Here is a 12,047-nt window from a genome sequence, read left to right on the forward strand (position 1 = left end):
GCAGCTGCGCTGATGGCTTCGATGAGATGATCAGTTCCACCTCTTGAGTAACTGTCCACCACATTTCTTGCCCTGTCTTTCCAAGAAGAGCAAGCAGTGTGATCATTTGTCTTCAGCTCAAAGCCACTGCCTTAATTTCTCTGCCTTGCTGCTAGATTTTGAATAGTCAGGCTGTTTGTATTTGAATAAAGCACTCTGGTGTGTTTTTCAAGCACGGGTGGATGTAATTCTGCATCTCCTCCTCTCAACACCCGCCTTCCTCTCCGGCTCTCTGGATGCACTGGCTGAAGTTGGGGCTTCCCACTCGCTCCTCCCATGCGTTATGGGGCTGGAGGCAGCTCTAACCCCTCCCAGGGAGGGAGCTGGGCAGAGGCAGACGAGTGCTTGCAGCAGTGCCTGAGCAGGGACCTCGTCCTACCAAACCCCTGTCCCTCCCGTTCACAGTAGATCCCAGCAGCAGGCAGCTCGCCGGCCAGCTTGGCTGAACCCCTGCAGGTGCTCTCCTGTCCAGCTCGCCCCACCAAGGGATCAACATGGTGGCCACCTGCCTGCACCTGGCTGGATTTGTCTGCAGTTTTATAGGGTGGATTGGGGTGGTTGTGGCAACAGCCACCAATGACTGGGTGGTGACTTGTGGCTACACCATTACCACCTGCAGGAAAATGGACGAGCTGGGATCCAAGGGGCTGTGGGCAGACTGCGTCATGGCAACAGGTCTCTACCACTGCAAGCCCCTCGTGGACATCCTCATACTGCCAGGTAAGTGTGCCCCATCCTCCCCTTTCCCACCCAGATGTGAGGAGCAACACCTCGCTCTGAGCAGGGCAGGTTCTGCTACTGGAGGGATTGGTGAAGCCCCTTCAACTTCATCAGTGCAGGAGATGGTCATTAAATATGCTAAAGAATGTGAATGATAATATAATTCCCATTAAGTTATAACTGGTTTTAATCATAACCAGGTATCACATGCTATCTGTAACTATTAAAGTCCAGTTAATGTTTCATCATTTCTCTTAGTAAACACTCACTGTTCCTTTCACATCTTGTGTCTAGATTGGATTACAAACCACTGATAGTCTGTTGAGGTATAATGGAGTGTTTCGGGTTTTGCTCTGAGATGATGATGAGCTGTTACAAATGTTAAGGTTCTATTCCCTAAGATGATTTTGAGTGTAATGAATCTTTCAGCATCTAGATTATTAATGCTGCTGTGGCTTTTAATCTTTTGTAAGATCGTCATTAGTCTGGGTGGTCTCGTGCTTCTCATGTGTTCTAAGGCAAGACAGAACTTATACACAGCAAACAGATGTAACTATATTAAATTTGTCTTTCTATTTTCTAATTACATAGTCATTTTCATCTAGTTTACTGCAAAGCAAAAATTAAGCAAGGTGTTTCATCATTATTAATATACCTTTTGAGCTAATTAAACCAGCTGAAGTCTTGTGTGGTCTTGTCCCTGTAAGTTTAATGATCTTCCCTGTTTCAGTCACTGTTAACTCTGTAGCACTTCTTCGTTCTGCTATGTTTTAGATTGCACCTCCTCTAGCATGCCAGAGATGCCTCTCCTAAAGTGGATGGTACAAATAACCATTCCTTGGAGGTTTCTTTCATGTTTCCTTACTTATTTGTTTAAACTGTCATGAAAATAATTTCACAAGAGGTTAGAACGATTATTCCTGGATTTCTGTCTGTCACAGAGCCTAGTCTAGATCACAGAGTGTTTAGCAATATTGAGTCTCTCAGATTAGCTCCTATTCTTCCTTTCTCTGTGTGTGTCTACGTCTATTTTAGTAGGTTTCCCTTCCTTATTGCTACTCTTGTTTGATGTGATCCAGCACTGAAGACAGAAAGAAGGCTTGCCCTGAAAAAATGTTCTTGAACGAAATTTAATAAATAGGTCTCTCAGCAACAGAAAGCAATTCTTTTCTCCAGCAGAAACAAATCACAAAACAAGATGCTTCTGCTTGTAATCCATTTGATACCCACAGCTTTCCATGAGAGGGAGATTTATCCTGGTGTGCCCCATAGCTGAAATGTATTTAGTGTCTTTCACTGCCTGGGTCAAGTCTTTAAGATGAATGTGTTGTATTCCCATACAATCAGGATTGATCGCACAGGAACCACACTGTGCGCTGCCATCTCCTTTGTTTAGCGTCTCATTTTTTTGCCCTGAATGCCTCAGGTAACAAAACAAACAAACAAAGTAAATATTTAATATACACAGAGTCTGCATTTCCAGGAACAGTAAAATCCTCATTCCTGGTGTCTCACCTGCATGTCAGCAGGACTTGCTTGAGACCTCTGTTTGCTGGTTTTGGTTGAGACACCAAGAAACTCCATGTCTGCATGTGACAGCTTCATTATGGTAATAGAGGGGGAAAAGAGCCAGCACACTCAGCTCTGCTGAGACTGTCCCTGAGAGCTGCTGGAGGCTCACCTGGCACAGGAATAAATCTGACACTGGTTGTTTTAATTTTGTGTGCAAGTAATGACCTGGGTTTATTTCTTTATATGTATATATTCTAGATAATTTTTTTAAAATATAAAGATATATAGAATTGAAGTGTATCAGGATAATATAAGTCTCTTTTTTTGATACGTTATTATGCATTGACCCTCACAGACTGATCCCTGCCCAGCACGCTCGCAGTACCCATCCCCTGCTGCTCCTCGCTGCCTTGCTTCAGGCTGCTGCTGCTGCACGGGGGCAGGCAGGAGAAGGGGGCCACTGATGAAATGCCAGGGGGTCCCCTGATGTCCGTAGGGACCTGGAAGAGTAATGTGGCCTTTGTTTATGGCAACTTGATCAGCTGTGCATCTCAGCACTCCTTCTCTCTACGGAAGCGCTGTGCCAGTGGTGAACTCCAGCTGTGGATCTCCTCTGAAGCCCCGCTACCAGATTGGACTCTGGAGGTGCAGGTCTGGGACATGGCTGGGATTGCTGAGCATCCCTTCCTCTCCCAGGTCAGTGGTCCCCACCTCCTCAGGGCTGCTGGTGACAGGATCTCATGGACCAGCGTGTTTCAGTAGTGAGCCTTCAACTGTTCAGCCCTCCTCTAGGTGACTGTGGACTTGCTCTGCTCACAGCAAGCTTCTCTTTAAGATGTAAAATTCTTGTTATTTAACCAAAGCTTCCTCTGTGAAAATACATAGAAAAACTCTGTCCTGGCTGTTTTTCCTGCTTTCCCTTCCCACATATTCCAGCTCCATGACTTCTCAGTGTCTTGCTGGGAAGTGCTCGTGTTTTCCAGGCAGTGATAGGTGTTCATTGGAAAATTTTGAACTTGCACACCCTGTGTTCACGCACTACCCTCTGTAGTACTCTCACTGTCTTATACCTGTTGAAGATTTAGTGCTGACACAGAGGATTGAACCTGTCTCCCTTACTCCATGCAAGTCTTGGGAGCTAATCAAACAGGAGCCTTTGTCCAAAGATCTCCTTCTCTTGTGCTGAATAATCAAAATCCTCTTTCCTTACCTTGCCAACAGGGTATGTCCAAGCATGTCGAGCACTGATGATCGCTGCCTCCGTCCTGGGTCTTCCCGCTATCTTCTTGCTGATAACAGTCTTGCCCTGCATCCGGATGGGCCACGAGCCTGGAGCTGCCAAGTACCGGCGGTCCCAGCTGGGAGGGATCCTCATCATCCTGCTGGGTAAGACGCCGGCCGCATGTGGAGAGCCAGAGGTCTTCCTCTGCTCCAGAATGGGACAGTGCAAGCTGGTTGAGCACGTTCACCTGAAAGAGTGGTTGTCCAGGCTGACCTGACCCTGAAGCTCTCCCGCAGTCTGGGACAAACAAAAGGCATGAACAGGAGTGGGAGAACAAAGACAGGAGGCAGGGAGTGAAGTGGAGAGAAAGCAAGGGGCTGCAAAACCCTAGCCTGGAGAAAAGGAGGCTCAGGAGAGACCTTCTCGCTCTCTACAACTACCAGAAAGGAGGTTGTAGAGAGCTGGTAGTCGGTCGCTCCTCCCAAGTAACAAGTGCTAGGACAAGAGGAAATGGCCTCAAGTTGCACCAGGGGAAGTTTGGGTTGCCTATTAGGAAAAATTTCTTCCCTGTAAGGGTTGTCAAGGCCTGGAACAGGCTGTCCACAGAAGTGGTGGATTCCCCATCCCTGGAGGGGTTTCAGACCCATGCGGATGTGGTGCTGAGGGACATGATTTAGTGGTGCCCTGACAGCACTGGGTTAATGGTTGGCCTTGATTATCTTAAAGGTCTCTTCCAACTAAAACAATTCCATGATTCTATGATTCTACTGTGCATTGTCTCGTGGAATCCTCACGCGTGGCAAGCTCTCCCGCAGTCTGGGACAAACAAAAGGCATGAACAGGAGTGGGAGAACAAAGACAGGAGGCAGGGAGTGAAGTGGAGAGAAAGCAAGGGGCTGCAAAACCCTAGCCTGGAGAAAAGGAGGCTCAGGAGAGACCTTCTCGCTCTCTACAACTACCAGAAAGGAGGTTGTAGAGAGCTGGGAGTCGGTCTCTCCTCCCAAGTAACAAGTGCTAGGACAAGAGGAAATGGCCTCAAGTTGCACCAGGGGAAGTTTGGGTTGCCTATTAGGAAAAATTTCTTCCCTGTAAGGGTTGTCAAGGCCTGGAACAGGCTGTCCACAGAAGTGGTGGATTCCCCATCCCTGGAGGGGTTTCAGACCCATGCGGATGTGGTGCTGAGGGACATGATTTAGTGGTGCCCTGACAGCACTGGGTTAATGGTTGGCCTTGATTATCTTAAAGGTCTCTTCCAACTAAAACAATTCCATGATTCTATGATTCTACTGTGCATTGTCTCGTGGAATCCTCAGGCGTGGCCACTGCCTGTGTCTGCAGAAGGGCAGCTGCCTGTGGGCACTAGTTTTGACGGTTCGCTGTGGAAGTGATGCTACTTTTGAAAAGGGTCTAAACTCCCAAGCTGCTTACAGGAAACGGATAGCCCCTGAATTTGCCCTGGGCATCGCAGGTGCAGCTGGGACAGAGGAACCTGAGGCATTTAGGAAGGGAAACCCACAGCTGAGAGGGTGATGGTCCTGCAGGGACAGCAGAGGAAGGAGCAAGGAGGTGGCATGGACCTAGGAAGAGGGCTGGCATGTCCCCTGTCCCTCTCAAGCCCCTCTGGTCAGCCTTACCCTTGGCCTCCAAGTTGCCCTGGGAATTTCTTCCCGTCCCCAGTGCCTGAAGAAGAGATTGTTTTGAGCAGCACAGACTGTGGAGCTCATTGTCCCCAATGCAACACCTGCATGTTCTTGAAGCCTCGTCATCTCAGCAACAGGCTGCGGTGCCTTGTTTTTACCCGTCTGTGCAGCAGAGGAGGAGGGGTGAGGGAAAGTGGCCTCTTTGTGTGGCTCTGATAGTCGCTGGGCGCCCGCGCTGACATCATGCCTGTCTTCTTTCTTCTGCTGCTGCTTTTTTTTTTCCCACTGGGCACTGGATATAGCTGCATGCTTGGAGGGGTTGTCCTCTGGACGCTCCTTCCTTGCAACCAGTCCCTCCTCCAAAGCCTTGGTGAGAAGCAGATAATACAAGTCAGCACATTGACCAAGGGGCCTTTCCAGTGCCTGTGGGGTTTCAGGGCACATTGCCACAGCTGGAAGCCCTAAAATCAGCTTTATGGGGCCTGCTTAGGATATGCTGATTGCAAACAGCCACGCTAGAGAGTTTTTGGGATGTGGTTTTCAGCCCTATCCTAAAACCTTGAGTCCTGTATTTGGGCTTGGCAAAGTGAAAGAAAGAGAGTTTTTTGTTTTTGTTTTTTTTTCCTGCCTGCGAATAAAATTTTAGTGTTGGAGGAGACTGCTCTGCCAGATTTCCCCTGCCTGGGGTTAGGAGGGCCCAGCAGAGCTGCACTTTGCAGTAAACAAATACAAGTTTTTGGTTCCAGTCAAGGAGGACTATGGTGTAGATCAATCCCATTTACATGGCTGCAGACATGGAGAATTGCCCCTAAATCCTAAAGGGCAACAGGATTCCAGGGCAGGCACACACAAGGACATGACTAGGTAATGCTGCATTAGAATAAGTGAAATCCCATCTCTTGCAGTGTTTGCACCAGGTCTAGTGTGCCCCTCTCCCATCCTGGTCTTGCTGTGGCGTGACACTGGGGAGGGGAACAGATGTAAGAGGCTGGAGGACAGGAGCTGCAGAGCTCCCAAAGCCTCAGACCATGGTTTTCCCACTAAGTAGATCCTGTGAGGAAAGGAAATGTGTATTTACATAGGCGTGGGCAGACAAATGCTCTTTGGGTCAGATTTGGACTTCTTGCTGATTTTTACCCCTCTGAGTTTTGAAGTAAGTGCAGGTGAAGTGGTTGCTCATGTCGGTGATGACCTGAATGATCTGGGCTCTGAGCAGCAGCCTGGTCACAATGTTTTCTTCACAATTACAGTAATGTTTTAGTCACAATTAAAATAGCGTTATTTTTGTTGGGTCACAAATGAAGGATAAATAAGCTCCTTTTGCTCTTAAGTTGTTTTGGGCCTTTTTATTTTTAAAAAAACAAAACAAAACAAAACAAAACAAAACAAAACAAAAACAAAAAAAACCCCCACAACTCACATTTATTTTGACAAACCTCAAATTTTTCCATGCTGATCAGAAGGACTGTCCCTTTGGAAGGAGAATAAAGTACAGAGCTTGGGACCTTGACATTATTTAAGCTGATTAATGATCTGTTATTTGCAAAATGAGGTGTTACCACTCCAGAGCATTTCATAAGCATTTCATAAGCCTTGAAAGTCATAATACTGGCTTAAAATTCATTATATTCTGGAAGTAATATGCCCTGGACTGTTCTTATTTACCCTCTACCCACTGATCTCTTTGAGGTTTCCCCCAATCATACAGGCTTTTCCTCTAAGGGGAGACCAACTCCCAGAGCTCTGGTTAAAATAATGCAACCCCCAAAACACTCACTAGCAGAGCAGAAATAGAGAGTGGAGATATGCTCAAGGCAGTTGGCCCAACAGCAAACTTCACTTGTTGCCTAGGGAAGATATGGCAATTTGTCAGCAAAATTTATTAAAAAGGAAAACAAGGGTTGAAACACAGTGTGGAGGGAAAAAAAAAAAAAAAGAAAAAGGAAAACAATGGGCTCAGATATTCCACTGATTTATTGATTTTTCTGTCCACTGATAATAGCAGGCTGCAAAGTGTAACCTGTGCACACACCCTCCTATCCTGCCTGCTAATGTATTTATGTCTTTCCTTGATCCTATCTGTCCAAGAGAATTGATTTATTGCTGAAAATAACCGTCAGCAGAGGTTTGCTCTGACCCAGTATGAAAACATTTCATACGTTAGTGTTGATGGAAAAACCTTGGCCCATCCTGTGTTGTTGGTACTAATTCGGGGGACCCCATGCTGGGAACCACGTGGGCATTTTCCTAATGGAGTTGAGGGACCCGAGACACTGGAAAACACAAATGGAAAATATGTTAGTTATTAGGAATGACTACTGCAAAATGACCATATTGGCTATTGTATAATAAATTAAGGATATTAATACGTTTTTCTGGACACTGCATGAGATTTACTTGTAAAACCATAGGTATCAAGATAAAAAGATTGCCTTGAACATAGAAAAAAATAAAACATCGTGGATATCCATTACTTCAACCAAAGGCTTTGAAAGAGAAATCTGTGTGACTTTGAGTCAGCCACTCAGAATAGTTAAATTTAGCTGTGAAAGAAAAGTATTCTTTCTTCTGCAGAAAGCTTTTAACTTACTGCTCAGGAATTTGGCAGGGACTCCCTGTCCCCTGAGTTAGAATAATTCTGCGCTATCTCCCCCACCTTCCCAAGCACCTTCTGTTGGTCTTGTCTGTGTGTACTTCCATCTGATTAAATTATGCCTGCAATGTAGAATAATGCAGCATTCAATTATGCCTGCAGTGGGTTGCAGCTCAACAGATTGAGGTTCTGCAAGTCCATAGTCAAAAGGGACAGAAATGCTGGGAGCCTGGGATATATTCACATGAAATTACAGCGACGGATGGAGCAGGGACAACCACACCGAGTATTGCCCAGATGACTTTTGCAGGACTGCCAACTCAAGCTGCAACAAGCAGGCAAACCTTCCACTGCGTGGTACCCCAAAATGTGCCTGTTTTCCAGCTAACATAGTTGGTCTAGTAGAATATATTCCTTCTGTTTGCAGACTTTTGTTTACTTTTTTGCCAGACTACACTGACTGCAGCAGCTCTGCTATCTGAAGACATATTTAGGGAGAGGCAAAGAGCCTCTCAGCATCAGCACAAAAGTGAATGGGTAATAATTTCTATTCAGAGAGTTCCTCCTTGTAGGCAGCTATTTTAGTGCTTGAAACTTGCCCTAAAATGCCTTTTCCAACCCCTTTGGGTTTCTTGGCAAATCAACTTTTTTCCAGCCTTTCTCTGTGATACAGCCAGACCAAAACTTGAGTTCACCAAGAAATATTACAATTGCAGACTGTCCTTTTCACATCTTTGTGGAGGATTTACAACCCAATCTAATCTCTGCAAAGCGATGAAATCCTGTCCTGTCTCAGGGCCTTCCTCTTGCTGAGCAATGGGGTCGCTGGTGACTGATGGCAGCTGGTAGCCTCCGAAGACAGAGAGGTCAAACCAAACCATGCAAAGTCCTTGGCTTGTGCTTCACAGCTTTCTAGTATTGTCAGCATTAAAATAAGGTGGTTTTACATGTAGTTGAACTGCATACACAAGGGATGCCATTGTGTCCACGTCCGTGAGAGCTCTTCTCACCCCAGTGCAAGTGTTTTCTTCAGTTGTGGGGGAGGGTCTGAGTAGATAAGGCTCTTATAGTCTATGGACATAAATATATATATATATATATATTTACTGCTGACAGAAAAATAAAAGATGATTGTGTCTTTTCGGACAACAAAGAAGCTTTTTTTCAGGAGCCCATTAGAATGCTTTGTGGATTCTCAACTGATACATTTTTGTTTCAAAGCATTAGAGCCTCATGAGCTGTTTGCAGGACTGATCCTCGCGCAGGAGAAGCACCGTTCTCCTCTCCCTGCCTTCTCCAAAAATTCCTTTCAAAGCCACAGGGTCCTTGCTTTGAGGACGCCCAAAATTATTACTGGCTTTATTAGCATCCTTCAAATGTTCTTCTCTTTTCCATAAGAAAATATTTTCTCTCACAATAACTGTAGCTATTGGGGATAGGTTTTCTGCTGTACTGGCCAGGAGCTATGGTTTGTTCTCTGCTCTAACTAAACAATTTTATTTTTAATCTCACCCCTTTTTTTCTTCCTCTTGCAACTGTAACTTTTTGACATTGCCTCCAGATACCTTTAAACGTGGTCGGTGGAAATCTGTAAGGCTGCCACAGTGCTGTTATTGTTTTGCTCTGATTCTCTGATAGCCACAAGGATGGAGTCCTGCACAGCTTGTCCTGGAGGCAAGTAAATATTGACAGATTAATTCTTCTCAGATGTACAGGCCATAAAGGGGTATTGTTTTAGGACCTGCTCCTGTGAAGTCATTAACACCATCAACTCCTGTTGCCCTCGGTGCATATGAGGACTTTGCAGGATGGAGGTGGGACCCTTAGTGAGGGTAGCGAGCATGAACTTGTGTACCACAGAGAGAACGCAGGGCACGTGTTTTCTCCCTGCTTGGGGCAAACCATGTCCGCATGCCTCTCACTGAAACATTGAGTTCCTTGGCTGGTTGCTTGCAAAGTGCTGACTCTGGACTCCTTTTACTGTCCTGAGGGTATCTCCTTCACATGCCACCTGCCTAGTATCACTCACTGCACCACCTGTGGCAGCCTGTCTGCTTTTCGTGGAGAAAAAAGGGGCAAAATTTCAAGAAAAATTGGAAGTCTGCAGTGATTTTTGACCTGCTGTAGATGCTAGGTAGAATACTGTTTTCCCTTCAAGGTCGGGTTGGATAGGGCTCTGAGCAAGCTGATCTAGTTGCAGATGTCCCTAGTCACTGCAGGGGATTGGACAAGATGACCATTAAAGGTCCCTTCTAACCCCAAACATTCTACAATTCTGCAGACCCTTTAGGTCCCATTTCTATTCAGTTCAGTAGGTTCCTGGAACAGCCCGGCTGGGTTTGTCCATGTCACTTGATACAGAGAAATTTTCCATACACCGGAGGAATCTGCTTTGCAGAGTTGTGAGACTTTTTCTTCTCCATAAAAACAAAACCCAAACAACGATGCTGTGCTGCTGCTTATTTCGGCCCTGCCCATTTTCTGTGTGTATTTTGTAAAACCTACTCTGGCTTGCTAAGTGCTGGGATAATTTGTTCGTGTTTGTGTGACCATTCAAGCAGAGCAGTTGCAATGATGCTGAATGACAGGGGCAGAGGATGTAGCATGTGACTTCACACAGAAATAGTGTTTTAAACCTGTTGACTGTGAGCCACTGATTTTACTGTCTCACCAATGCATGTGGCTTTCATGGTCTTGATTCATATCTAATCTGTTCCTTATTCTGCAGCTCTCCAGAGCCTCAGTTGCAGGGATGAATTTTATTCTTCTGCCTTACAGATATTTCTAGGCAAGAGATCTGTTTCCTTTGTAACTCATACATCAGACTGTGTCAAGCAGCAGTTGGTTTTGTTTCTTGTTTGTTGGTGCCTGAGAGAGATGGCTGCTCTCTCTGGATCTCTGTCCTCGCAAGGCTCCCATGCTGCCTCCTGCTTGGAGATCTCTTGGACTGAGCCCTGATACAGATGCTCCTGGGTCCCACTGTCGGACTGCGAGGGAGGAGGGATGTCCTCCCCTCTGTCCCCTGTCCTGCAGAGCATTCCCCCTCCTCGGCGTGCTTTGTGTCTCCGTGGTGGGCTCACGTGCTGGAGTCATCTTTCCTTCCCCCCTCTCCACAGCCATGTGCGGCGTCGTGGCCACCATCTGGTTTCCCGTGTGCGCCCACCGCGAGACCACCATCATGAGCTTCGGCTACTCCCTGTACACAGGCTGGATCGGCTCTGCCCTCTGCCTCTTCGGCGGCTGCGTCATCGTCTGCTGCTCGGGGGACGCCCAGACCTTCGGTGAAAACCGCTTCTACTACGCCTCGGGATCCAGCTCCCCCACCCACGCGAAGAGCGCTCACGTGTAAGCGCCCCGGGGACACCCCGCAGCTCCCGTCGGATGCGTTGGCTGGTGGGTTTGTGTGCCCTGGGTTTGCCTCTACTGACGCACGCTGCTGTCAGGCTCCCAGGGGGAGATTTAGAAAAGCGGCACAAATGTCGGGTAGTTTTGAAGCGTTATTCTCCCCATCTCTTCCCCTCTTCTCTAGAAAGAAAGCTCCAGCCAGCCCTACCTCTTGGTCCTCCCCATTTTGTCCTGGCCTCCTGCCCTATCTTCTTGCAGGCAGGAGGACTCAGATGGTTTGGGGTCGTCATGTGGGTTTTAGGGGTTTTATTTCATTTTCTAGCTCCCCAGGTTCTAGGAGAGTTTAAAGCAATAAACCAGAAAGGAGAGAGACACTTTCCCATTGTTAGAAGGACTCTGGCAGCTTCTCCCACCACGTCACTCTTTGCTTTCCCCTGTTCAAGGTCACTGCTTTGGCACGGTTTGGGTGAGGGGCTGGGGAGGAAGGCTGCACTCTCCAACCGGGCAAATGTTTCTCTTCTGGAACAAAAGCAGGGGAATTTTTTTCTGCCTTTCTCTGTAAATACTTTTGTAAGAGTTTGATCATTTTAGTAACAGTATTTCCCTCCCCCCCTAGTCATCAGTATGAAGGAAGCAGAACCCAAAGGTCTTAATTACATGGTAGAGAATAGTGCCTTTTTATATAGTTTTAAATGACTTTGGGGGCTCTAATCCCTGCATTCTGGTTTCATTTATTTTTTTTTTTCTTTGTACAGATCAGTTACTAAAAACGTATTTTTACATTTTTGTAAACTTCTTGCTTTCTTCCTCTAAATTTGTGTTCTGTCTTGCATCTTTGAAGTAGCACATTTTAACACAGAATATAATGTACCTGTTACAATTCTGGTGAGTACTGATGATGCCTTTGTATTTTCAGTGAAATACTGTACAATAAATAACAGAATACCTGCAACCACTGGCTTCTTTTTTTCCTTCC

The 12,047-nt window shown here is 46.3% G+C and overlaps 1 protein-coding gene across 1 annotated transcript; it reads left to right on the forward strand.

Moving 5' to 3' along the window:
- The first annotated feature begins 403 nt into the window (after positions 1 to 403).
- Positions 404 to 11,212, forward strand: CLDN11 (claudin 11). The gene is made up of 3 exons (XM_008937738.1): positions 404 to 759; positions 3,493 to 3,657; positions 10,843 to 11,212. The coding sequence occupies exons 1-3, from the start codon at positions 534 to 536 to the stop codon at positions 11,073 to 11,075; spliced, it is 624 nt and encodes a 207-aa protein (XP_008935986.1). The 5' UTR covers positions 404 to 533; the 3' UTR covers positions 11,076 to 11,212.
- The last annotated feature ends 835 nt before the right edge of the window (positions 11,213 to 12,047 follow it).

Source organism: Merops nubicus, unplaced genomic scaffold (genome assembly GCF_000691845.1).
Source record: "Merops nubicus isolate BGI_N331 unplaced genomic scaffold, ASM69184v1 scaffold453, whole genome shotgun sequence".
Taxonomy (NCBI): Eukaryota; Metazoa; Chordata; class Aves; order Coraciiformes; family Meropidae; genus Merops; species Merops nubicus.

Excerpts from the sequence above, each read along its gene's own strand:
- CLDN11 (XM_008937738.1), top strand. The coding sequence starts at position 534 with ATGGTGGCCACCTGCCTGCACCTGGCTGGATTTGTCTGCAGTTTTATA. Across the intron at positions 760-3,492 it reads GGACATCCTCATACTGCCAG|GGTATGTCCAAGCATGTCGA; the intron begins GTAAGTGTGCCC and ends CCTTGCCAACAG. Across the intron at positions 3,658-10,842 it reads GATCCTCATCATCCTGCTGG|CCATGTGCGGCGTCGTGGCC; the intron begins GTAAGACGCCGG and ends CCCTCTCCACAG.